Source organism: Bos indicus x Bos taurus, chromosome 5 (genome assembly GCF_003369695.1).
Source record: "Bos indicus x Bos taurus breed Angus x Brahman F1 hybrid chromosome 5, Bos_hybrid_MaternalHap_v2.0, whole genome shotgun sequence".
NCBI classification, from domain to species: domain Eukaryota; kingdom Metazoa; phylum Chordata; class Mammalia; order Artiodactyla; family Bovidae; genus Bos; species Bos indicus x Bos taurus.
In genome coordinates this window covers 17,678,602-17,706,407 of record NC_040080.1, presented here as the reverse complement: position 1 = coordinate 17,706,407, position 27,806 = coordinate 17,678,602, and the positions used below count along the sequence as shown (strand labels likewise).

General features: G+C 44.4%; 2 protein-coding genes across 2 annotated transcripts in view; both read right to left on the bottom strand.

Annotated features, from left to right (window-relative positions):
• LOC113893405 (antigen WC1.1-like) overlaps positions 1-11,182 on the bottom strand; it is a 37,263-nt gene extending 26,081 nt beyond the window's left edge. Inside the window, exons 1-2 of the mRNA XM_027543407.1 lie at positions 11,091-11,182; positions 3,979-4,299 (exon numbers count right to left, since the gene is read on the bottom strand). Coding sequence (XP_027399208.1) covers positions 3,979-4,299; positions 11,091-11,163 — 394 coding nt within the window. The 5' untranslated portion in view covers positions 11,164-11,182. The remainder of the gene's footprint in view (positions 1-3,978; positions 4,300-11,090) is intronic.
• An 11,931-nt stretch (positions 11,183-23,113) lies between these two features.
• Positions 23,114-27,806, bottom strand: part of LOC113893404 (antigen WC1.1-like) — a 29,918-nt gene continuing 25,225 nt past the window's right edge. The window contains 8 exon segments of the mRNA XM_027543406.1: positions 23,114-23,395; positions 24,817-24,957; positions 25,446-25,493; positions 25,764-25,856; positions 26,303-26,440; positions 26,994-27,026; positions 27,261-27,593; positions 27,681-27,722. Of these exon segments, the coding sequence (XP_027399207.1) occupies positions 23,250-23,395; positions 24,817-24,957; positions 25,446-25,493; positions 25,764-25,856; positions 26,303-26,440; positions 26,994-27,026; positions 27,261-27,593; positions 27,681-27,722 (974 nt within the window). The 3' untranslated portion in view covers positions 23,114-23,249.

Below are 27,806 nucleotides of genomic sequence, written 5' to 3'. Positions count from 1 at the left end.
ATTGCACATTTTTGAGATAATAGAATATTTAAGATAAAAATAGCAGCAACATTTTATAAGATTTATTAATTTGTTTTATTATTTGTTAAGTGACAAACTGTCATTTTAAGGGCTTCCATGAAAACTCAGTTGGTAAAGAATCTGCCTGCAATGCAGAAGAAGCCAGTTCAATTCCTGGGTCAGGAAGATCTGCTGGAGAAGGGATAGGCTACCCACTCCAGTATTCTTGGGCTTCCCTGGTGGTTCAGCTGGTAAAGAATCCACCTGCTATGTGGGAGACCTGGGATCAATCCCTGGGTTGGTAAGATCCCCTGGGGAAGGGAAAGGCTACCCACTCCAGTATTCTGACCTGGAGAATTCCGTGGACTGTTTAGTTGATGGGGTCACAAAGAGTCGGACACGACTGAATGACTTTCACTTTCAGTTTTCCCTTATCATTTTAAGGTAAAATATGAAAGATGGAAGACTATAATGACTTAGGCTCACCTCCTCTCACAAAAGCACAAAAATCACAACTAATTTTTGAACAACCATCAACAAAAAAAGAGTATAACCTATTAAAAATAATATTCTACATCCAAAGACAAAGAAGAAGCCACAATAAGATGGTAGGAGGGATTTATTTACAATATAATCAAACCTCATACCCACCAGATAAATGATTAACAAACTGGAAAATAATTATATAATAGATTACCCACAGAATGTTTCTGAAACTCAGGTCAAGCTCCCCACCCTGGGGGTCTGGCATCAGGAAGAGGAGCCCCCAGAGCACTTGGCTTTCAAGGACAGGGCCCTTGATCATAGGAACTCCACAGGAACAAGGGAAGGGAAGTGAAGTGAAAGTCATTCAGTCATGTCCAACTTTTTGTGATCCCATGAACTGTAGCCTGCCAGTCTCCTCTGTCCATGAAACTCTCCAAGCCAGAATACTGGAGTGGTTAGCCTTTCCCTCCTCCAGGGGATATTCTTAACCCAGGGATTGAACCCAGGTCTCCTGCATTGCAGGCAGATTCTATACTGTCTGAGCTACCAGGAAAGCCCAAGAATACTGGGGTGGGTAGCCTATTCCTTCTCCAGTGGATCTTCCCAACCCAGGAATTGAACCAGGATCTCCTGCATTGTAGGCAGATTCTTTACCAGCTGAGCTCCCAGGGAAGCCCACTGGGGCCAAGGGGAAAAACCATGACTTCACAGAAGCCAAGGACAGACCTACCTGCTTGTCTTATAGAGTCTTCTGGGGAGGTGGGGGCAGCTGTGGCTCACTGCAGGGACAAGGACATTGGTGGCACAAGTACCAAGGAGTACTCATTGGCGTGAGCTCCCCTGGAGGCTGCCATTTTGACACCAAGACCTGGCCCCACCCAACAGCCTGCAGGCTCCAGTGATGGGATGCCTCAGATCAAACAACCCACAGGGCAGGAACACAGCCCTGCCCATTAGCAGATAGGCAGTCTAAAATCTTCCTGAGCCCACAACTGCCTCTATACACATCTTTTGGCATGGCTCTGCACACCAGAAGATCAAGAACTAGATTCTCCCACTAGTCAGCAGGCACCAAAACCTCCCACCAGGAAGCCTGCACAAGCCTCTAGATGAGTCTCACCCATCAGGGGGCAGACACCAAAAGGAAGAAGAATGACAATCCTCCAGCCTGTGGAAGAGAGACTATAAACACAGAAAGTTAGATAAAATGAGACAGCAGAGGAATATATTTTAGACAAAGGAACAAGATAAAATCCCAGGAGAACAACTAAGTGAAATGGACATAGGCAATCTGCCTGGGAAAAAATGCAGAGTAATGATAATAAAGGTGATTCAAGATTTTGGAAAAAGAATGGAGGCGTGGAATGAAATGATATAAGAAATGTTTAACCGAGAGCTAGAAGATATACAGAACAGAGTTGAAGAATGATACAGTAAAAGAAATGAAAAGTGTACTAGAAGGAATCAACAGCAGAATAAATGAGGCAGAAAAATAGATAAGTGAGCTAGAAGACAGAATGGTGAAAAGTCACTGTTGTGGGACAGAAAAAAGAATGAAAAGATGTGAGGATAGTGTAAGAAACTTCTGGGACAACATTAAATGCACAAACATTCACATTGTAGGGGTCCCAGAAGGAGAAGAGAGCTGAGAAATATCTGAAAAGATAATAGCTGAAAACTTCCCTAACATGGGAAGGGAAATAGTTACTGAAGTCCAGGAAGCACAGAGTCCTAAATGGGATAAACCCAAGAAGGAACATGTCAAGACTCACATTAATCAAATTGACAAAAGCTAAAGACAAAGAGAAACTATTAAAAGCAACAAGGGGAAAGCAACAAATAACTTAAAAGGAATTCTCATAAGTTTATCAGCTGATTTTTCAGCAGAAATTTTGCAGGCCACAAGGGAGTGGAATGATATAACTGATAACAGAGGGAAACCTACAATCAAGAATACTCTACCCAGCAATGCTCTTATTCAGATTCTATGGAGAAATCAAAAGCTTTACAGACAAGGAAAAGCTAAAAGAATTCAGCACCACTATACCAGCTTCCATGGAGAAGGCACTGGCAACCCACTCCAGTACTCTTTTTTTTTTTCTTTTTTCTTTTTTTTCCAGTACTCTTGCCTGGAAAATCCCATGGACGGAGGAGCCTGATAGGCTGCAGTCCATGGGGTTGCTAAGAGTTGCACATGACTGAGCGACTTCACTTTCCCCTTTCCCTTTCATGCATTGGAGAAGGAAATGGCAGCCCACTCCAGTGTTCTTGCCTGGAGAATCCCAGGGATGGGGAGCCTGGTGGGCTGCCATCTATGGGGTTGCACAGAGTCGGACATGACTGAAGTGACTTAGCAGCAGCAGCAGCAGCATACCAACTTCCAAGAGGTAAAGGAACTTTTCTAGGCAGAAAATTAAAAGGCCAGAGAAGAAAAAAGAAAAGTATGAATAAGGAAGCTTACCAGTAAAAGCAAACATACAATGAAGTTAGGAAAGCATTCACACACAAACATGATACCAAAACTAGCAATCGTGAGGAGAGTAAAAATGCAAGATACTGGAAACCCATTGGAAATTAAAAGATCAGAAACTTGCAATAGACTGCATATCAAAACCTCATGGTAACCACAAATCAAAAATCTACAATATATATTCACACAATAAAGAAAAAGGAATTCAAACACAGCATTAAAGATAGCCATCAAATCATGAGAAGAGAACCAAAGAGGAAGGGAAGAAAAAAAGACCTACCAAAAAAATACAAAGCAATTAACAGAGTGTCAGTGAGAACACACATTTCCATAATTACCTTAAATGTAAACTGATTCAATGCTCTAACCAAAAGACAGAGACTAGCTGGATGAAAATGAAAACAAGACATATATATATATATATATATATATATATGTATGTGTGTGTGTGTGTGTGTGTGTGTGTATTTGTCACTTGTCCATGGGTCCTCACACTCCATTTTTGGGGCACCACTGCTTGGATCAGGGTGTTCTACTGGCACCTCCCCCAAGTACCCACCTACTGATATTCTGTCTCTCTAGGATCTGTGAGTATAATAAACTCACACCTCTCCTTACCTGCACCTCTCCTATATCCCCTCTTAGAGCTGCACTTGTCTGACCATCCCATGAAAAAAATACAAAAAACTACGATGGTACTACTACTAGATTAACCTAATTAATGTAGGTTCAACCAGGCAGTTGTACATGTATGAAACATTTGATCTCACCTCACTGCCTCCTGTGACACATCACTCAGACCAGAAGGGCACAGTGCACACTGGATCTGGAGCCTTTACTGTCCATTGCCAAGAAAGTCCTTCTGCTCCCTTGAACACCTAATGCTCTAGAAATAACTGTGTGACTGGAATCTTCACCCAAGTATGCACTAAAGTCTGTGATCCATATTCTTATAGTTAGGCTGGGAATGAGACTGAGGCTTTTCCTGCTGGAGATCCCCTCCCAGACCAGACAAGCCTTACCTGAGCAGACTACTCCAGCATCCTGATCATGGGAAAGGCCCTCAGGACGATAGTCTTTAACAGTAGGATAACTACACTCTGTGATATCTGACTCTGTCCCTTTGCAGTAAATAACATTAAACCAAATGGGGCCAACTGCTGGTCCAAAGTGAACTCTTTGGAGAGCATCAACAGCAGCTCCACAACCCAGCTGTCTACACACCACAGCTGCCTCTTCTAAGCCCCACTTGTAATTATTCACTGTGCCCCATTCTCCTTGGTGCTTCACTTCCACTCTCCCCTCACAGCGGTGACCTCCATCCTTCAGCCTCAGCTCCAGATCTGCAAGAGAGACACAGACACAGATGCAAGACAGATTTTAGTGCACCATGCAGTAGTGTACTGTCAAGTAATAAAAAATGGACACTCTGATCTCTGAAAAAAATTCCCTGTGTACAGCATTTGTTGACTTCTGTGGTATATATATATATATTTCCACCATGGCCAACTCTAAGCTCCCAATGTGCCATCACCGAACCTGGAGCAGGAAGAGAGGCAACAGGTGTTTCTCGTGAGCCTGTAGAACCAGCTCCAGGGACACCACCGAGGACAGGCCTCCAGAGACTCTGGATGCTGCCCTCCCTGTAGATGTGCCCAAGGCTACTAGGGCCCAGCTTTCCCATCTCAGTTACAGCTCATGGCCCAGGATCCAGGGAGGAATCCTCCCTCTCCTTCCCTGTCCATAGGGAGCATCTCATCCAGCTCAGGAACAGAGGCTGGGGTAACAGTGTGTATAGTGTTCTGATTTTTTCTGTTGCCTGGTATCCACATCCTTGTGTAATCCCCACACTTGAATGTACTTAGTAACATGCATGTAACAAATGGAATTTGGCAAAAGTGATGATATGTCACTTATGAGATTAGATTTCAGTTCAACAATCCACCAAAGTCTGAATGCTGCTAAGAACCAGGTAAGTACATGGGCGATATCCTCCCCTGGTTGAACGTTCAGATGACTGCATCCTTGTGAGACATCATGACTCCAAGGATCCAGGTAATCCATGTCAATTCTTGACCCACAGAAAGTGTGAGATACTAGGTGTTTGCTGACTTAAGCTGCCGAGTTCAGCAGTAATTGGTTGCACAACAACACATAACTAATGCAGGGCTTCCCTGCAGAGTCAGAAGGCAGGGGTGAACAAGCCGGGGGTTTATACGTGAGCCTTCACTGCTTCATCCAGGTGAGACTTCTTCCTGTGTGATCAGGCCTGTTGCCTGGTCCCACCTGGAACTGGGACCCAAACCACCTCTCTCTATCACATCAGGTCTCACCCAGTGTCCCAGGCTCCTGCCTGCCTGTCAGGAACTGAGAAATGAGTTCCCTGAGACCTTGATCAGCTCCGTTAGCTTTAAATTCAGGTCAGAAAATGAGAATTTTCTTACAATCTAACAAGACGTCATCCTTGGGGCACCCTTGACACCACTCAGATCTCTGTCCCTGCCCCCCAACGTGCTCTCACTCTGGAAACCAAAGTGGTGCGTCACAGAGGGAACATCTGGGGAAATGCTGAACTGGAGAAGATCCTGGTGTATAGTCAGATCAGGCAGGCAGCCACCCAAAAACCAGAGTCTTGCAGGTTAAAAAACAGAAATTATTTATCTTATCACAGTTCTGGAGGCTGGTAAGTCAAAGATCAACGTGCTGGCAAAGCTGTGTTCATTCTGAGACCTCTGCTCTTGGCTTGTAGTCATGGCTCCCTCACTGTGTGCTCCCCTGGCCTTTCCTCGGGACAGATGCACAGGGAGAGAGGGAGGAAGATCTGTCTCATCCTCTTTTTATAAAGTCACCTATTGGATTAGGGCCACATCCTTATGACCTTATTTAACCTTGATGTTAGTGGTTTAGTCGCCAGATCGTGTCCAACTCTTGTGACGGCATAGACTGTAGTCTGCCAGGTTCCTCTGTCCTTGGGATTTCCCAAGCAAGAATAATAGAGTAGGTTGCCATTTCCTTCTCCAGGGGATCTTCCTGACCCGGGGATCAAACTTGCCTCTCCTGCATTGGCAAGAGGATTCTTTACCACTGAGCCACCAGTGAAGCCTATTTAAGCTCAATTAATTCCTAAAGACCCTATCTCCAGTGCAGTCACACTAGGGGCTAGGATTCAACATATTAATTATGGAGGGACACAGTTTAGTCCACAGACCCAGGGAGGTCCATTCTAGGAAGGAAATATAGATACTTAGCGGGAGGTAAAGGAAACAGTAGAAGTAGAGAGACATCCTATGGTGCTTAGTCAGATTTTTCAGAAGTCTGACACTGATATAAGACTAAAGGATTGAATAGGATCTTGAAAGCACACAAGAAGCTATTTTTATTAATACTAAATGATTAAAGTGAAAGTGGAGAGTGAAAAAGTTGGCTTAAAGCTCAACGTTCAGAAAACGAAGATCATGGCATCTGGTCCCATCACTTCATGGGAAACAGATGGGGAAACAGTGGAAACAGTGTCAGACTTCATTTTTGGGGCTCCAAAGTCACTGCAGATGGTGACTGCAGCCATGAAATTAAAAGACGCTTACTCCTTGGAAGGAAAGTTATGACCAACCTAGATAGCATATTGAAAAGCAGAGACATTACTTTGCCAACAAAGATCCGTCTAATCAAGGCTATGGTTTTTCCTGTGGTCATGTATGGATGTGAGAGTTGGACTGTGAAGAAGGCTGAGCACCGAAGAATTGATGCTTTTGAACTGTGGTATTGGAGAAGACTCTTGAGAGTCCCTTGAACTGCAAGGAGATCCAACCAGTCCATTCTGAAGGAGATCAGCCCTGGGATTTCTCTGGAAGGAATGATGCTAAAGCTGAAACTCCAGTACTTTGGCCACCTCATGTGAAGAGTTGACTCATTGGAAAAGACTCTGATGCTGGGAGGGATTGGGGGCAGGAGGAGAAGGGGATGACAGAGGATGAGATGGCTGGATGGCATCACTGACTTGATGGAAGTGAGTCTGAGTGAACTCCGGGAGTTGGTGATGGACAGGGAGGCCTGGCGTGCTGCGATTCATGGGGACACAAAGAGTTGGACACGACTGAGTGACTGAACTGAACTGAAATGATTAAAATTTTATTAATGATAAAATTATCTATGGAGAGGCAGGTCTTTTTTAAGTACTATAAATACGAAAATAGTAAGACAATATCCTTGCCTACCTGGAGCTTTTATCTAGTTTATGACACAAACACATAGGTGATTTCATTACTGTGAAGAGTTCTAGGAGAGTTTCTCCGTAATGGTGGGCTTGCTTATTGAGGCTATCTCTTCTGCTGAAAAAGTAGAATTAATTTACTAAAAATTATCTAAAAGCATTAAAGACCTGATAAAATAGGAGGGGAAAATCAGCCCAAATCTTAAGGGTGCTTGTAAATTCATTGAGTTTCAAACAGATAGAAAACATTAAAAAAAAAAAAAAACTAACCAGAAATTCTGGGGCTGAATAATACCATGAGTGAACTGAAGAATTTAATACAGAGCATCAAAAACAGACTTGACTATCAGATAGAGAAGGAGAAATATTATATGAAATCCCTTGTATATGAATCCAAAAAGAAATTTTAAAAATGGACTTATTTACAAAACAGAAAGAAACTCACAGATTAGAGAACTTAACTTATGATTGCCAAGGGAAAAGAATGAAGGGAAGGGATAGTCAAGGAATTTGGGACCGATTCCTACATACTGCTATATTTAAAATGGATAATCAACAAGGGCCTACTGTACAGCACAGGGAACTCTACTGAATGTTATATGGCAGCCTGGATGGGAGGGGAGTTTGTGGGAGAATGGATACACACATATATATGTATGGCTGAGTTTCTTTGCTGTTCACCTGAAGCTATTGCAATATTGTTAACTGGCTATACGCCAATATGAAACAAAAAGTTTTACAAAATGCAGAGTTGACCAAGCAGAAGACTCAATGAAATAAAACAAAGATAAGTCGAAATTATCCAATCAGAGGAGCAAAAAGAATGCAAAGGAATACAGGAAACCTACAGGAATTATGGATGCCATTAGGAGAAACAAGGTATCCAAGATGTCCGCTCAGTCCTGTCTGACTCTTTGCGACCCCATGGACTGTAGCCGGCCAGGCTTCTCTGTCCATGGGATTCTCCAGGCCAGAACACTAGGATGGGTTGCCATGCCCTTCTCCATGTGATCTTCCTGACCCAGGGATCGAACCCGAGCATTGGCCTTTCCAGGTGGTGGTAGTGGTAAAGAAGCCACCTGCAAATTCAGGAAATGTAAGAGGCATGGGTTCGATCCCTGGGTCAGGAAGATCACATGGAGAAGGGCATGGCAACCCTTGACTACTGAGCTACTGAAATAGCTCAGTAGTCAACTGAGCTATTTCAAATCCTAAAAGATGATGCTGTGAAAGTGCTGCACTAAATATGCCAGCAAATTTGGAAAACCCAGCAGTGGCCACAGGATTGGAAAAGGTCATTTTTCATTCCAATCCCAAAGAAAGGCAATGCCAAAGAGTATTCAAACTACCGCACAGTTGCACTCATCTCACACACTAGTAAAGTAATGCTCAAAATTCTCCAAGCCAGGCTTCAACAGTACATGAACCGTGAACTTCCAAAACTTCAAGCTGGTTTTAGAAAAGGCAGAGAAATCAGAGATCAAATTGCCAAAATTCGTTGGATCATCGAAAAAGCAAGAGAGTTCCAGAAAAACATCTGTTTCTGCTTCATTGAGTACACCAAAGCTTTTGACTGTATGGATCACAGCAAACTGTGGGAAATCCTTAAACAGATGGGAACACCAGACCACCTTACCTGCCTCCTGAAAAATCTGTATGCAGGTCAGGAAGCAACAGTTAGAATTGGACTTGGAACATCAGACTGATTCCAAATTGGGAAAGAAATACATCAAGGATGTTTATTGTCATCCTGCTTATTTAACTTATATGCAGAGTACATCATGTGAAATGCCAGGCTGGATGGAGCACAAGCTGGAATCAAGATAGCTGGGAGAAATATCAATAACCTCAAATATGCAGATGACACCACCCTTATGGCAGAAAGTGAAGAACAAAAGAGCCTCTTGAGGAAAGTGAAAGAGGAGAGTGAAAAAGTTAGCTTAAAGCTCAACATTCAAAAAACTGAGACATCTGTGGCATCTGGTCCTGTCACTTCACGGCAAATAGATGGGAAAACAATGAGAACAGTGGCTGACTTTATTTTGGGGGGCTTGAAAATCACTGAAGAAGGTGACTGCAGCCATGAAATTAAAAGACACTTGCTCCTTGGGAAAAAAGCTATGACCAACCTAGACAGCATATTAAAAAGCAGAGACATTACTTTGCTGACAAAAGTCCATCTAGTCAAAGCTATGATTTCCCAGTAGTCATGTATGGATGTGAGAATTGGACCATAAAGAAAGCTGAGCACTGAAGAATTGATGAATTTGGACTGTGGTATTGGAGAAGACTCTTGAGAGTCCCTTGGACTGCAAGGAGATCAAAGCAGTCAATTCTAAAGGAAATCAGTCCTGAATATTCATTGGAAGGACTGATGCTGAAGCTCCAATACTTTGGCCACCTAATGGGAAGAAATGACTCATTTGAAAAGTCCCTGATACTGGGAAAGATTGAAGGCAGGAGAAGAAGGGGAAGGGAGGATGAGATGGTTGGATGGCATCACCGACTCGATGGACTTGAGTTTGAGCAAGTTCCAGGAGTTGGTGATGGATAGGGAAGCCTGCGTGCTGCAGTCCATGGGGTCGCAAATAGGCAGACACAACTGAGCGACTGAACTGAACTCGCGTAGTAGTCACAGTCATAGTATGCTGCTGCTGCTAAGTCGCTTCAGTCATCTCCAACTCTGTGAGACCCCATAGCGGCAGCCCACCAGGCTCCTCCGTCCATGGGATATTCCAAGCAGAGTACTGGAGTGGGGTGCCATTGCCGTCTCCAACAGTCGTAGTATAGAGAGCTCCAATATAAATCATTACAAAATGACAAACATCACAATTTTAAAAACACAAATGTCATGAGCAAGCAATGAAGGAGGAAATGAAGCATTAAATTAGTGAATATATGCTAGTTTTTGCCTATGAAACTGGATAAGATTTTAAAGCTCGATAAAAAGCAAATGTTGGTGAGGGTAAGTGGAAACTAATATTCTCACACAATACTAGTGAAAATAAAACTCAGTGCAAACGTTTCAAAAGGCATTTACTCTCTATGCACCAAAAGCCTTAAGGATATTCATAGCCCATGAAACAACAGTTCCACCCAGGGAACATCATTAGAGAAATAATCATGAATAGTCCTTACATTTAAATACAGAAAAACTCAGAGCAACTTTTTCTGTAATAGCAGAAATGTTGAAAATTACTAAATGCCTGATGAAATAAAATTTATATTTTAAGGCAGGGCAAGAAATATGAGAGGCTGGAGGATGGGAGAGAGGACCCAGAGAGAGGCAGGCAGGTACACAATAATCTCTGATCTGGTTACATGCAACAGACATGACACCTGACCCTGTGGGCACCCTGTGTGCTTCACAGACCAACACACTCAGTCCCTGCTCAGCAGTCCCATTCCTCTCACATAGACAGACTCCATACCCTCATACAGCCTCATACACCCACAGGCACCCTCACATGCACCCTCACACACACACACACACACACACACACACACACACACAAGCACAGAGCCTACAGGAGCACAGACACAGGAAACATGGGGACCCAGGGGCAGTGCTCACACATCAGGCTTGTGGAGCATGTGGGAACAGCCCAGAGTCCCAGCTGAGGGCAGTCACTGGACCTTCCGCACACTAGGAGCCACTGGGACTCTTAGAAACTCCCTGAGAACAAGGGAGACAGTGGAGGGACTCAGGCTGACCCAGCTCGGTCCAGACCAAACCTCACTGTTCTGTAAAATCTGCAGCAATGACCAGTGGACCCCACACAGGAGAGGGACCAGTATTCACAGTTGGTGTGGCTCCTTTTTGGTCAAAAACACTGATGCTCGGCTCCAGAACTCCAGACACCTTTCCCTTCACCAAGGCATCCACTCCCTGCTGTGGACCCAGGACAGAGGGGCAGCTCTTACCTTGACCACCCACCACGGTGCCGAGGAGGAGGACACAGAGTCCCCGCAGGGAGAGGTGTCTGCTCAGAGCCATCTTGACTTCACGTCCTCAAGGTCACAGTCCCAGCTGCAGGATCAGCCTGTGAGGAGGTGTCAGGGTGCCGACCGGGGTCTATATAGACCACCCCTTACACCCTCCCTCCTGGGAGCCAATAGCGACACCTCTCACCATTTCAGGCAGTATCGGAGGCTGCATCTGCCACTTTCTGCAGCTCAGACACCAATGAACTTCTGCATCTTCAATATCTCCTTATATGAACAATACGGTCCTTCGACCTCCTGCTTCCGTGGTCCTGAGAGCCGGGCTCCATGACCGAGGCTGGTGTAGAAAAGTTGCATCAAAAAGCATGAGTGACATTTTCTCATCTGATCACCCAGACCAATACCATAGACTGTGAGATCTGTCAGGGTCAGAGGAGGGGATCTGTTGGCCTGTGGAGAATATTTCTGATGGAATCAAGCATTGATCCTCCCTGGGACTGAGCTCAGGGACAAAGAAGAGAACTACAAGAAGGCTTGAAATACAAGCATATTTATCAGGCCAGCAGAAAGTGAGGACCAGGAGCACAGGAATTCATAGGTGACCACGGTGGGAGTGAGGTGGGACCCATCAAGTGGAGGGGATGAGTTTGCTTGTCTTTTCCCCCCTTCTCAGAAGGATCTGTAGCCTGGGTACTGAAGCACGTGCATGCATTCTCTGTTGTGTCCAACTCTTTGCAACCCCATAGACTGTAGCCCTAACAGACTCCTCTGTCCACAGGATTTCCCAGGCAAGAATACTGGAGTGGGTTGCCATTTCCTTCTCTGGGGGATCTTTCTGACTCAGGGATTGAACCCACGTCTCCTGTGTCTCCTGCATTGGCAGGTAGGTTCTTTACTCCTGAGCCACCTGGGAAGCCCTATAAGGGATTTTCAGACACACTAAATCCCTTCCCCTTTATTGCATTTCAGTTTGTGTGAAATATCCCTTTCAGCTAGTCACCAAATAATGCTTCATGAGAGAAAGAGATTGCTGTTATATGAAGCAAAGAGAAAGTAGGAGTCATCATTCAACTCTAGCCTGCCAAAATCAGATTTGGGGATCTCTAGAATAAAACATGTAGTTTAGAAAGACTTAAGTTTCCTAAACTTTACAGTTTCCCTCTTTGCATATTGACAATTTGGTTTGATAAGATTCATTGTATTGTTAGCCATTACTAAAGAAGATGCAAAATATAATTTAAAGGAACTACCCCAGACAAAAGGAAAAATAGAAAATATTATGCTACACAGTAGCTACAGGCAAGGGGTCAAAGTAGAGGCCTGTGAAGCAGAAAAGAAAAGGGTTCATGCTGCCTGAAACTATCAGTCACCCCACCTCCTTCATTCTACGTTTAACAGGAAAAGCGGCAACAAGAATGGAAGCCCGGGTGGATGAGGGGACAGATCAAAGCAGAAGGGGCTGAAGTTCAGTGTGGCCATTGCTGCCTCATTCTGTTTTCACTGATCAGAAGAAGCCCCCCGATGGTAACCAGAAAGTAGTCCTGGGGTGAAAAAAAGACTGAGAAGGACAGTAAGGGGATATAAGATAGTGAAAAAACTCAAGGTCACTAACATGCTACCCCCATGCCTCATGCCCGCTAAGGCTAAAGATTCCCATGATGCACCCCTGTGGTCCACACAAGCCCATACTGAGGCCCCCTCACCTGTCTGACTCTCATCATTTCAGCAGAGATGGGGGAAGGACACATCTGTGACACACACACTTCAGAGTCCCCACCAGAGGTCAGAGATGGATGGCTCTATGCGCCCCACCCCCCCACACACACACCTTAAGGTCTCAGTGAAGCCAACACTGAGGGCAGCTGTGGGCCAGTCCACAGCCCTGTCACATCCCCGACCAGATGGACTCCTCATCCTGGTCATCAGACATAGCTGCTTCTCTGTCCTGTCATGCCTATCCTTCCTATTTGAGACTCAGGTAAATGAAAAGGGAGAAAAGTCAATTGAAAACATTTTTTTTTCTCTCTTTCTATTTAAATGTGCTAATATTTTATTTTACAACAGTCACTTACTTGTTCTGTGTTCCTCTCACTTCCAAGCCCCCATCTGTACATGAACTCCAACTCCTTCTGTATGTTTGACACAGTAATGATAAAACTGATTATAAATGTCAAAACCAGAATATAAACTCAAGGGCTGGAGTAGGACCAGTATCTGCTCAGTCGCTTAGAGTCAATGCTCTACTCCCCCTGGGGCCCAGAGTCATCATTCCTTACCCAGTTATGAACTCCACAGCATCACCAAAATCCATGAGGCAGACACCTAGAACACACGACATGCTTCCTGGGGTCCACTCATCCCTCCCACAGGATGACACAGGGGTGCATTCAATGGACCAGGTACATACGGTCTTACCTCGGGATTGAGATCTCACAGATAAGACACTGTTAGGGGCTCCAGATTCTATTATAGGGAGGGGTGGGCTGGAAAGGAGGGGCTAACTCAGGGCTAGTATAGGGTCCCCAGCACCCACTACCCCAGAGCTGGGAGTGCAGCGTCAACATGGACCAACTCATCCTCTGATGGAGGTATGTCTTCTCTGACACATAAAATCTCAGTGTCCAATCTCATCCAAGATTTGATGGAGGAAAGCTTTAGTGAGGACACCAACCAACTTTGTCCACAATGAACTTGAGAGAGTGTACTTCAGGTGTCAGGAGAACAGACTTGGGAGCCAGTTTGCTCTGTCATGACACAGAGCTCAGCCACACACCATGTGTGTGACCTTGTACAGGGTCCTTACACTCTCTGTGTAGTGGCTCAGTCTGTAAAAGGAGAGTTATGTTTGTGCCTAGATGACAGAGTTTTGGTTAGAATTAAATGAGTTGGCATTAGTAAGAGATATAACCTTTAGTTACTAGTAGTACATAGTAGTGATAGAGAAACAATATTAGGGCCCCTCTCTCCATCCCATCCCAGGAATCACAGAACTCTAGAACAGGAATTAAATTCTGTTATCTTGAGTCTTGACTGGAGCTATCAAAATTCTCCCAGAGTTTTGACATGCTATGATGGTGATTGGTGCCAGAGTTGTGAGTCTTCCACACATCACCCCTTCTCTCTGTCTCCCATTCTACTGCTCATGAACTTTGACCTTATCAACTGTGAACCTCATGAATTAAGTTGTTTACTTGCTAATTTTACTTTATAAATGGACTTGGTAAAGGTTCTTTGTATAATTCACCTTCTTATCCCCAATGCCTGCTGATTAAAAATCCTAAATGATGTCTCTTGTATACCTGAATGAATGAATGTCAGCCAGGTATTTTACACAAATCATTTCAATCAAAAGAAATCTTTTGAGAAATAATTTAACTTGTTGTGAGGACCTAAGAGCACAATGCAAGTTGTGTCAACTTTTGTAATGATATTTCAATATGATTAAATGGTATAAGCTATGCATGGTTCACTTCATACTTTGCTGCAATGAATGCAGTAAATTGCAATACCAGAAACAAGGCTAGCCCCATTCCAAGAGCAGTGCTGAGTGAGCCAGTTCTAAACACGTATAAAAAAGCTGCAAGTGTCTTTGCATATCTGAAGATAAAGAAGATAAACCACAGCACCCTGACAGGTGAAGGCCATGAAGCCTCCTGTTCTTGTCTTAACCAGATATGGCCAAGTGGTCAGGATGTTTATGTATTTATCATTTAGCACATTTTCAATTCAAACCACACGTAACTGTAACAGGAAGAAATTTTTTTATTTTAACAGCTTTCATATTGAATTAGAAGTGCAGAAGCAAAGAGCAGGAAGAATTCTGTTCTTTAACTTAGACTGTTTACTTGGTCTTATGGTAAAGCAATACAATCTGCAGCAGCATTATTCCCAAATCACCATGAAAAAAATAGAGCTTTCAGAGGTTCAGTAATCTCTTTGCCAGGAAATTAATAATTAAATCTGCTTGTTTGAGGAACATTTCCTCAGGACCAATCAGACAGAGTGACTAAAATGCAAAATATTTTTAAATTAAAATAGTGGTACACAATTTAAAAGGAAATAATTCATTGAGTTGTTACACCAAAGCATTGGAGACCTGCCTCACCATCTGTGTTCCTTGCATGGATGGATGGTACCAGGGTTCGTAAAGTCTCCTTTACCAAAGACCACTTCATCACAAGGGCGTAAAAGAAGGAGCAAGGTCATGAGCTGGTGATGCAGCCCATCATCTCTGTTCACCCCTTTACAGTCTATAACCAGCAACACTGAACCAAGAGTATGGCTCTGAATTGGCCTCATTCACTCCTCCATAGTGCAGCATCAGATACCCAGAGACCAGAGCAGATCAAAGCTACTAAATCAAAGACAAGCAGATTCTAAGTGGAGAGCAAGCAGACCAAGGACTCTTCCCCACTGCTGTTGGAAACGAAGAAGCCCTCCCACCCCAGACACCATCTGTGGGAGGAGAGAAAAGAAGATGACTCTTTAAATAGAGGAAAACCAGTCTCAGCAGGGAGCTTGAACTAGAAATGACAAGACAGTTATTACAATGAACCCAAGCTAAGTTGAGGGACAAATTTTAAATGGGAGAGTCTGTGTTAATGTTATGGAACTTTCAATCCATACAAACACACCTTGCTAGTGCACAAGATGAAATCAGTTATAATAATAGAGAATATTACATTTACGTATATTTGAATTCTAGAGGACACATTTTTAAGCCTACTACAAAAATAAAATTGATAAATCTTCTCTTATTTTTAAATGCATAGAGTTTTCACCTCTGTGAATTCTTTCTAATTCCTCCAGCTCAAACTTACTGCTGCATCTATTTAATCTATATAAACTTTCTTATACATACTATATGGTCTCCAAAGTGCAGGCTTACGGAGAGCAAGTATTATGTCTTACTCTTCAGTGTCTCCTTAAGGTCAAGTAAAGGCACATAGAAAGAGCTTAACAAATATTGGCTAACTAAAGAAGTGAATTCATGGACAAATGCTGAAAATCACCCTGCAGTTAGTGATACTGAGTGGAGAAGGGAGGTGGGGGACAGGGGAGATACAAATCTGACTAATCCCACCTGGCACAGACTGAGGTGGAATAAGGAGTCAGAGACACACAAGCCAAAGGATAAAAATAGGAAATGCCTTCAAATCCCACTTGGGGAGGGTAGGAGCACATTCAATTTCTGCACAAAGCTCTACCTCAGTAGCTTCTCCAACGTGAGAAAAAACTGACAGCACTGCTCTCAAGAGTTCTACTGAGGGATGTGGATAGACAGTAATACTCATCAAACAGCTGTATTTCCAGTCCTCAGGGACTCATTCTGGGCAATGAAACGTGGGTGGTGACACCTGTGTCACCTCTGAGTGGAGGCAGGAAAAGCCCAAATGTGATTCTCTAGTCTCTCTCTTTTCTGCCCAAGAAGTTGTATGTTCCAGATGGTGCACATGTAAGAGTCTCACTAATCACTAACAACTGTAGGTTGTGATGAGTGTGTGTGTGCACATGTATGTATGTGTATGTTTCTATATGTGTGTATGTGTGTCTATATGTGTGTGTGTGAGAGAGACAGTGAGATTTGGGGGTCACTTTTTCCAGCAGCAGAACAGAGTCTCTTCCGATGGATACAAAGGAGAAAGAAGACTTGAAAAGAAGACAGAATCTGTCACATGAAGCAGATACTCTCCTGGATCTCCTCTTCCTTCTGTGTCTTTATCTCAAACTACTCCCTCTGATCTCACCTTGCTTCCTCTGTTGGGCTTGGTTGTTTCTCAGTCACCATTTCTGATTTATAAACAACTAGACCTAAGTCCTGTTTAAGACCACCCACCCCTGGTGCATCTCTTGTTCCCTTTAAATTACTCTGTGCTGACAGTCAGTCTCAGTTTCCCAAATTTGCCTCTTAGCATTTTGACCTTCATCCTTAAACAGCTCTCATTTCCTCTGAGTTAGTCAGTCCATCATCTCTGATCTTATTTCACCTTCCACCAATCCTGTACTAATGAAAAGGTAGCATGTGCTTTCTAAGTCCCCTGTTTCTTCTTGATTTCCTGAACAAATCTGATTGTGCATTTACTGCTCCATGTATGTAATTAACTTCTTCCCCTTTCAGTTCAGTTTAGTCAATCAGTAGTGTCCAACTTTTTGTGACCCCATGGACTGCAGCATGCCAGGCTTCCCTGTATCACCAACTCCTGGAGCTTGCTCAACTCATGGCCATTGAGTCGGTGATGCCATCCAACCAGCTCATCCTCTGTTGTCCTCTTCTCCTCTTGTCTTTAATCTTTGCCAGCATCGGGGTCTTTTCCAATGAGTCAGTTCTTTGCATCAGGTGGCATCATTCTCTGCATCATTGGATTTTCAGCTTCAGCATCAGTCGTTCCAATGAATACTAAGGACTGATTTCCTTCAGGATTGACTGGTTGGATCTGCTTGCAGTCCAAGGGACTCTCAAGATTCTTCTCCAACACTGCAGTTCAAAAGCATCAGTTTTTCAGTGCTAAACTTTCTTTATGGTCCTGCTCTCACATCCATACATGACTACTGGAAAAAACATAGCTTTGACTAGATGGACATTTGTTGGCAAATAATGTCTCTGCTTTTTAATATGCTGTCTAGGTTGGTCATAGCTTTTCTTCCAAGAAGAAAGTGTCTTTTAATTTCATGCCTGCAGTCACCATCTGCAGTGATTTTGGAGCCCAAAAATATAATGTCTCTCACTGTTTCCATTGTTTCTCCATCTATTTTCCATGGATCGATGGAACCAGATGCAGTGATCTTCGCTTTTTAAATGTTGAGTTTTAAGCCCACTTTTTCACTCTCCTCTTTCACTTTCATCAAGAGGCTCTTTAGTTCCTCTTCACTTTCTGCCACAAGGGTGGTATCATCTGTATATCTAAGGTTATTGATATTTCTCCCAGCAATCTTGATTCCAGCTTGTGGTTAATCCAACCCAGCATTTCACATGATGTACTCTGCATATAAATTAAATAAGCAGGGTGACAATATACAGCCTTGATGTATTCCTTTTGCAATTTGGAACCAGTCCTTTGTTCTATGTCTGGTTCTAACTGTTGCTTCTTGACCTGCATACAGATTTCTCAGGAGGCAGGTAAGGTGGTCTGGTACTCCCATCTTTGAAGAATTTTCCACAGAAATAATTCTTCACGTTTGGGTAAGAAATAATTTTGCTAATTTTTTTTTCTCAACTCAAGAAAACGGCACATTCAAAACCTATATCTTTGTGAGCACAACCCTAGGGCCTGCCTCAGAACATGGGAGAAGTTGGTGCAAGGACAGTCTGTGAAGGTGAGGTTTCATTACCTTCATGATTAATCTACCTTTGCTCAGAACTGATGTAATTACCAACTCCAGAGCTATTGAGTTCCTGCAGGTGGTCATTCTTAAACCACTTAAACTCAAGATTAGTGCCACTGGGATGGCACTCAGAGTTCAAAGGCTGAGTGGTTGCTCAGACTTAAACTCTATGACCCGATGCTCTATTGTACGTGGAGCTTTGATGCAGCTGAGTCCAGCCTGCAGATAAGCCTAAGAACACTGGAAATATAGCAAAATGTGTTTCTCTTTTAACATCTAAAAGTCTGTGAACAGATTCTCTTTTCCTTATCATTGACTCCTTCCCCATCTGGGCATGCTACCCAAGGCTACTGCAGGCCACAAGTATCTGCTAAGGCCCTTCCAGGGCCCAGGATTGGAGTGAGGCCTGTACATGAGTATAAGTTCTGCATTTCCACTCTCTATAACTTAATAGATGCTCAGATAATGTTTGTTGAATGACTGAATTAGACCCTGCTAGACATTTAAGAGAAATTATCTTAAATATAGAGAACTATTTTTGAGGACATCACTTAGCTAACTGACATTTTTGTTTTAAAGGCAAATGTTTTCGGCAATTAACAGGGCAAATTTTTATTTTCAAACAGAGGGAGCTTATCACCAACAGACATGTCACAATGAACACTGCAAATCTCCATCTCTAAGGATACACAAGACAAACCACAACATACTAACATGTGGCCTCTTATTAAGTTTTAATCAGACCCAATGGAGGAGACAAGCTATTCATATGATTTATCATTTGGCAGTTTTTCAATTAAAACCTCACAGCAACATCACAGAAAGAAAGTTTGCAATTAAAAAGTACAGCTGCACTGTCTGTATGACATAAAGAAGGAGATTAGCAGCAGAAAGATTTTTTTGCTTAAAAAAAAAAAAAAGGCAGATTAATTCATCTTTCACTCTGTGAAAGGAAAGTCCTCTGAGGCTGATCCTGAAGAATGCTGTAGAGACCAGGACAACTCAACTATTCTGCAGAACAGTTAGAACTGAGAGCTAATAACTTTGGATAATGGTGTGCTCTGACTTCTTTCTCTTTACTTTTCGTGACTCTACTGTCAGTTCAGTTCAGTCACTCATTCGTGTCTGACTCTTTGCGACCCCATGAATTGCAGCACGCCAGGCCTCCCTGTCCATCACCAGCTCCCGGAGTTCACTCAGACTCACGTCCATCGAGTCAGTGATGCCATCCAGCCATCTCATCCTCTGTCGTCCCCTTCTCCTCCTGCCCCCAATCCTTCCCAGCATCAGAGTCTTTTCCAAGAGACTTTTCCAGAGTCATTTCGCATGAGATGGCCAAAGTATTGGAGTTTCAGCTTTAGCATCATTCCTTCCAAAGAAATCCCAGGGCTGATCTCCTTCAGAATGGACTGGTTGGATCTCCTTGCAGTCCAAGGAACTCTCAAGAGTCTTCTCCAACACCACAGTTCAAAAGCATCAATTCTTCAGCACTCAGCCTTCTTCACAGTCCAACTCTCACATCCATACATGACCACAGGAAAAACCATAGCCTTGACTAGACGGACCTCTGTTGGCAAAGTAATGTCTCTGCTTTTCAATATGCTGTCTAAGTTGGTCATAACTTTCCTTCCAAGGAGTAAGCGTCTTTTAATTTCATGGCTGCAGTCACCATCTGCAGTGATTTTGGAGCCCAGAAAAATGAAGTCTGACACTGTTTCCACTGTTTCCCCATCTGTTTCCCATGAAGTGATGGGACTGGATGCCATGATCTTCGTTTTCTGAATGTTGAGCTTTAAGCCAACTTTTTCACTCTCCACTTTCACTTTCATCAAGAGCCTTTTTAGTTCCTCTTCACTTTATGCCATAAGGGTGGTTTTTACATTTTTGTTGCCATGAGGCTCATGTATAACATCTTACAGACACAACAGTCTGATAAATTAATTTCAATCACATACAAAAGCTATAACTTTTTATCCCCTTATACTTTCTGTTTTTGATGTCAGAATTTGCCTCTCTTTATATTGTATATCCACTAACAAAAAACTTTTCTTTATAATTATTTTAATACTTCCTTTAGACTGCAGTTAACTGGTTAGCACAGAGTATTCTGAGTTGTATTACACATTTACATTTACAAGTTCGTTGTATATTTTGTGGGCTTTCCTGATAGCTCAGTTGATAAAGAAACCACCTGCAATGCAGGAGACCCTGGTTTGTTTTCTGGGTTGGGAAGATCCCCTGAAGAAAGGATAGGCTATCCACTCCAGTGTTCTTGGGCTTCCCTTGTGGCTCAGCTGGTAAAAAATCTGCCTGCAATGTGGGAGATCTGGGTTCAATCCCTGGGTTGGGAAGATCCCCTGGAGAAGGGAAAGTCTACACACTCCAGTATTCTGGCCTGGAGAATTCCATGGACAGTCCAGGGGGTTGCAGAGTCGGACACCATTGAGCGACTTTCACTGTATATTTTGTATATTAGAGTATTCTGAGTTGGATTACATATTTACATTTACAAATCTGTTGTATCTTATTTCATTTCTATCTCTGTAAGACAACCGATTTCCTTTGTGGAGCAACTCAGCCTGTGCACAACAACTACTGAGCCCATGCTCTAGGACCTGCAAACCGCAAATAGAAGCCTGCATGCTGCAACTACTGAAGCCTGAGCACCTGAAGCCTGTGCTCCGCAACAAGAGAAGCCCCCACATAGAGAAGCCTGCTGTCCACAAAGAAGAGTAGTGCCTGCTTGCGGCAACTAAAGAAAGCCCATGTGCAGCAACAAAGACCCAGTGCAACCAAAAATTAAAAGCAGTAATAATAATGATAAGAAATACTTTTAATCTCATTTTGTTCACATATTCTTTTCCTGAATTGGATTGTTTATCTGTATTTTTTTGGAGTTCACTGAGCTTCTTGGCTGGTATACTTTATTTCTTTCATCATATGTCATTTATTTCATTACTTCCCAATGGTGAATAGCTATGTGAGCTGCCCTGGGAGAAGTCCTGGACATCTTCCCATTCCCAAGCACAGCCTAGAACTATGAAGACTGAGAGTGTGAGCATAGGTTGGAGTCCTGGACACCATGCAGGCATCAAGCAGTAACTGGGTGGACTCAGCTCACAGCTAGGCCAACACTCCCAGTTCTTATATTAGTTCAGCAGCTTCTCCACATGTCCACAATGGAATGGGGGTGGGGGAGACGTGTTGTGTAAAGATAATATTTACTTGGCTACTCCTGTAAGACAGCTGTCTCTACCCTGAAGCATCACAGCAGGATCATGTTAACATTTTCAATAGTAACCAGATTAAAGCAATCTTGAAACAATATGTTTTCAGCAAAGTCCACTATTCTGAAATTGTTCCTTTAAGTTTTCAATCACATCAGACACCTCCATCCACATATTTGAAACAAATACCCAAATGTTCCTGATCTTCCTTACATCCCTTCTTCTGCATCCCCTCTGCCTAGGTCTCCACTTTCTTGCCCTCTTGTCCCACCTGGATGCAGGGTGTGGTGAGCACCAATTTGCCTTCCATCAACTTAGAAAGAGATATGAGCTGATATAATTCACTCAGAAGGATAGATTACTGGAGAGACAAGAAATAGCAACATCCTGAAGAAATACCACAAAGGGATGGAGAGAATGGATTCATAAGGATTTGATAATCAACTAGACATGGGAGAAGAGCAAAAAGGAATCTATATCTGCTTGAGAAATAAACAGATAAAGTAACCTAGGGAATGAGTAATGAAAAAGGGAGAAGCAGTTACCTAGAGTTAGATTTTTAACTGGTCCATGAAAATTTAAGCAGGATAAGGAAAGCTGTATCCATTCTCTCTCACCAGGCAATGTCCCACTTTGAAACTCACATCCAAGTCTGGTGACCAAGAATAGGTTAAAAACAGGTGATGAGACATCTCAGAGAAGAACATACAGGATTGGGTTTTTTCCATGAGTTTGTGAAATGAAAATATCTCCTGCCATATCAATAAACAAGAAATATCACAGCCATCAATGATTTCTGGTCTCCAAATGTGAGTGAGGGCTCCCAAAACTGTGATCCAGGGGATGCTGCCACTCCCCATGGTGATTGCTGAGGAGCTAGGGGAATGCAAGAAGCAGCCATCTGCCGCTCCTTGAGGTGAATAAGGAAACAGGGTTGGCCCCAGATAGCTGAGCTTCATATGGAAGGAATGAATCCAGTGAGACCAGAGGCTTGCATCTTCCCAATAACAGAATGCTAACTTCCTTAACTTGGTACCTGATCTTGATGTTCAGACTGCCTCTCCCTTTGTTGCAAACTTGTATATAGGCTGACTTCCCCTCCTGCCTCCTTGGAGCAGTTTTCTCAGAGCTACTGAGATGCTGTCTCCAGGGCCTGGAGTCCTAAACATTCCCACCAAATAAAATAACTCTATCAGGTTCTGACTATATTTTTTGGTTGACAGGTTCATCTTGCTAGGAAGGAGAGTGTGAATGTGGACCAAGTTTAGATGCTTTTTCTAAGTAAGAGTGACCTGGAGCATTTGTGATCCTGGGCAAAGTCATGTCCTCAATTAGCCTTTGATGGAGGTGAGAAAAAAAGGCAGTACATCTTGTTTTCCTTTGAGGAAAATGGTGTTTGAGAAACAGACCAATCCTTTAAAAGCATTTAATGTGGAACTTGCTAAATTAGCAACACAGCAAAAAGTTACTTTATTCAGAATATTTCATGTTGAACAATTTCCATATAACACAATTACAGGTCAGTATTACTGTATTGAAATATAGGCAATTAGAATATCTGAGGCTTCATCTCATATTTAATACAACATCATGGGAAAGTCACTGTGGATGTTCCTGGGGCACTGAGTTCAATGTCATCATACCCAGGGTCCCCTTTGTCCCCCTGGAGCAGCCATGGGCTCTCTTCTCCTTCCCCAGGATCAGCTTCCTCTCCAAAGACAAACAGAGAAGAGCCTGAAATAGTAAAGAAAAGTATGGTTAGAACTGAGACAAAGGGGACCAGACCGTGTTGTGGAAGTGAGTAAAGGAAGTGGTGATAACAAAGCACCCCTGGGACCCAGGTGTGGGCAAGGAGGTTCAGGCTGTTTCACACTAGTTACAGTGAGGATGGATCCCAGCTGTCCTCTCAGATCCAGTTCATGTGGTCTCTGGGGCCTCAGTTCATGTGGAAACCCTGCATCACAGGGGACCTGTGCTCACACAAGAGCTCTGGGAAGATCTGCCTCCAGGCTACACAATCAGCAGGGAGATGCCCAAGAACAGTAAGAACATACTAATGAATTTAATGTTCTCCTCTCACAACTGACAGATGTGAAATCATCATGAGAGGGAGAGTGGAGACAGGAAAATATGAGTTCCTCACTCACAAACCAGCTCTGCTCTTAGTTAACTTCTGTTCCCAAATGTCCACAAATAGTATCAAGGTGCAAACACAGGGCACCCCTTCCCAGGGAGCACACAGGCCCTCAGATGGAGAAATGCTCTTTTCTAGAGAATGAGTGTCTTCTCTCGGCTACTGAAATGTCTGGAGCAAATTAGACTTTAGCTGACCACAAACTCTGGTCTATGAACTACCAATATGGCTTAATGTTAAGGCCACTGCATATCATAGATTTTGTACATTAGTGCTGACATACAAACAGAGCTCATCTTAAATTATCAGAATACCTCACAAATTCAATACTGCAGTACATTTTAAAAAATCTCTGACTACCTTTCATGTATAAGACAGCACAGAAGAGTTATCAAAACACTCATTCTATTTGTGGATTTCATACATATGCTCAAATAATCAAGTTTTCTTTTCCTTTTGGCCACTGAACAATGCTTGTGGGATCTTAGTTGCTTGACCAGGGATTGAACTCAGGTCTTAGCAGTGAAAGTGCAGAGTCCTAACCACTGGATTGTCAGGAAACGCCTTAATCTGTAAATTTAAATGCAAGCATATCACATATAAAGTGAAAATTTAAGTTGCAGTATGGAGACATAAATGCCAAGAGGAGAATGATTCCTCACTGCCAAGGAGTGTGATAGCATTAAAGACAGTATACGATTGAGACTGTCACGTCCAACTCTTTGTGACCCTATGGACTACAGCCTGCCAGACTCCTCTGTCCATGGGATTCTCCAGGAAAGAATACTTGAGTGGGTTGCCATTCCCTTCTCCAGGAGATCTTCCCAACCAGGAGGGATCAAACCTGGGTCTCCTGCATTGCAGGCAGATTCTTTACCATCTGAGACACCAGGGAAGCCCATCAAATGCATGAGATTACTGATGTTTTGAAATTCTAGAGAGGCTGGGCATTGAGGAACTCAAATTCACCATTTCCAGGACAGAGACTGAAGATTATAGGAGATGAGCTAACCCCACTCACCTGTCTGAGACCTCATACCATCTTCCTTCACTGGGAGCACTTCCTCTTCACTACCCTGAGAGGCAGGAGGATCCCGAGGCACTGGTACCTCTTCAGCATCATCATAATCCTCACCAGGGGCATCAGTCCTCTGATCTGGCGCTTTTGAGGGCAGAGAAGTGGTCAGATGAAACCACAGTAAGTGGGTTCATCTGGGAAATACCTAAGATCCCTTCTGACCCAGAGTTTCTAAGCCACTAAATAGAGGCACCAGTCATTCCTTGTTTCAAAAGATTTTTTTCTCTAAGACCATGCTTCAGTTTGAAGTGTCCATAAGCCAAAACATGATTTTATACATCTTTCTCAAAGGAACTCTTATACCACTAAGCATTACTAAAGCATTTTGACAAATCATGCTTACCAGATATTATTTTTAGAAACAATGTGTTTCTGTTGTGATTCTGGACACAGAGAGCCCAGCTCCAAATGTGAGACATGACAGAACAGCCAGAGAAGGGGAAGGATGGACTCCATCTCGACACAATGGATGCTACTGCTCCATCAAAGGAAAACTGTTTCCCTTGCCTCTTATCTCTATGATGGAAACTGTCCTCCCCAACACCCAGCTGAGGCGGGTCCATCTCTATTACCTGGAGCAGATCTGGAGTCATCGTTGTCCTCATCATCTGACAGGAAGCCTAATGTGGAGACGAACATCACACAATGCACAGAATGACCCTCCCCACACACAAGGGACCAGTGTTAAGGTTGAGAGGGAACAGGCCTGGCTCATGCAGTGTAGATGGAGGCTGGGGGCTCACAGGGCTCTGAGAGGCAATCCTACCACTTTGGAGGAGCTGCCTCTGTGAGTCTGGGGCATGCCTGGGGGCTGCGGATGCTGAGAAGATGAACACAGCCAATGAGAGTTGACAACCAGAGGTCCCAGGAGGGCAGGCAGAGACACCCACCTGGGCTGCCCAGAAGACCCCCCTTCTGTGTCACAAGGTAATCGAGCTCTTCATACACGGCTTCAGCAAGAGCATCTTCATAGCTGGAAAGGGCTGAGAGATGCCCCAGCAGGTCAGATATGCTGCCCCAGACACCCCGGTCCAGCAGGCTGAGAGATCCCTCAGTAGGTCAGAGATGCCATCCCAGATACCCCAATCCAGCAGACACACCCTTTATCTCCCCAGTGTTCACACAGGGCTTGTCAGGACCTCAGGATAGCTTCCCACCCAGTGCACCTGTTGGCACCTTCTCCCCTCATCTGGCCCTAAATACAGCTCAGCCCCAATTCTGTCTCATCTCACAGGAGAGGCTATGACTTATGAGAGTTCATATACCAGTCCTAAAAGCCTCTGTCTACTCAGCACTTAGAGCTCAGCACAGAACACATGAAGTTCTGCAGACTCAGAACAGAGACCTGCCCCAGGTTCCCCTCCTCACACCTGCCCCATCTTCTGCCTCCACACACTCTCCCTGGTCCCCAGTTCCCCCTGCAGCCCACCTCTGCGCTCTGCTCTCCGTCTAAGCAGCTGAGTCACCAGGATGATGAGGACCAGGAAGAGAAGGGCTCCCAGGATGAAGCAGAAGACCCAAGGCAGGGAGAAGATGCCAGAGAGAGGATTTGAGGTTGGTCTGGTCCCTAAGCAGAACAGGAAAGAGGGTTGGAGAAGGTCCTGGGCAGAGAAACCCTCTGTGCCATAATTTCCAGGAGCTCTGAACAATGGCGCCCCAGTCTCAGATACAAGTACAGTAACAGTGATTCTCCAGGTCTCCTCCTCAGACAAGCCAACCTCACTCCAGCCAGTGTTGCCCCAAGGCAGAGCCAGGGATTGTCAGGGAGATGCCCTGCCAAAACAGCCTCTGAGGACCCAGCTCATCCCCTCTCCTTGGGCTTCAGGAGACAGAGCATCAAACAGTCCTGGGACCCACACCTCACTGATGAGGAGACACTCAGGGGCAGGTGGGAGATCCTTAGAATCTGCACCATGGGAACCAGACCCACTTGGACCCTGGGCATGAGAACCTTTTGACCCCGGAAACCAGGGTAGGGGAGTTCCCAAACATAACGCCCTGGCTCTTCCTCAACAGCCAGAGGCTCTTCAGACTCTTTCCTCTCCTGAGCTGTCAGAGACCCCACAGAACAGGCCCCAGAATCTCAGTATTCTCCCCTGACTGCAGATGGATCACAGTACCTGCTGTAGTCGGGGGCAAAGATGTTCTTGCACCTAAAGAGAAAAAGAGGACTTTGGGTAAAGGGAATTGGCCAGAATGCATAGCAGCCGTTTTTTCCCTCTTGAGCCTGAAATCACCCCTCAGTCTCCACGACATCAGTGTCTGGTCTTCCTGGCTCCCCTGTCCTAGATCAGAGCCCCAGCACCCGGGATGTCTGAACACAAACTCCCCACCACTCCCGGCCCAGCCCACTGCCCCTGTGCTGCCCCAGCTCACCCAGGGCAGACCCCAAGCCCCTCACTCATCAGAGCACCTCACACCAGCATCCTCCTTGTGCTTGCAGTCACTCTGCCCCCAGGGCTCTGCAGCACAGTCCCACAGGGAGGACTCCTGGCCCCTGCACTGCACCTCGTCCAGCCAGATGCTCCCATTTCCAGGGCCGAATGTCGCAGCCTGCAAGGCTTCCAGGGCCTGGCCACAGCCCAGCTGCTGACACACCACCTTGGCCTCTTCCAGGCTCCAGGAGTCATCGCACACAGTGCCCCAGGAGCCGCTGTGCCAGACCTCCACCCGCCCTGAGCACTCGGTGTCTCCTCCCCTGAGTCTCAGCTTCTCTCTGTCTGAAAAGGCAGCAGCCCCTCTTGTGACTGCCCTGGTGGGATGAAGGAGCCCCTGGGAGCCACAGGGGAGGGGGCAGGCTGACGTACCTGTGCAGGGGGCAGCAGTTGGACAGCTCTTGGGTCTTCTTCCTGCAGAGGCAACAATGGGAAGCTATAGTTCAGGGACAGCTGTGGGAGGTCTTGTCCCCAAACATGAGTAACTAAGGATTTTTG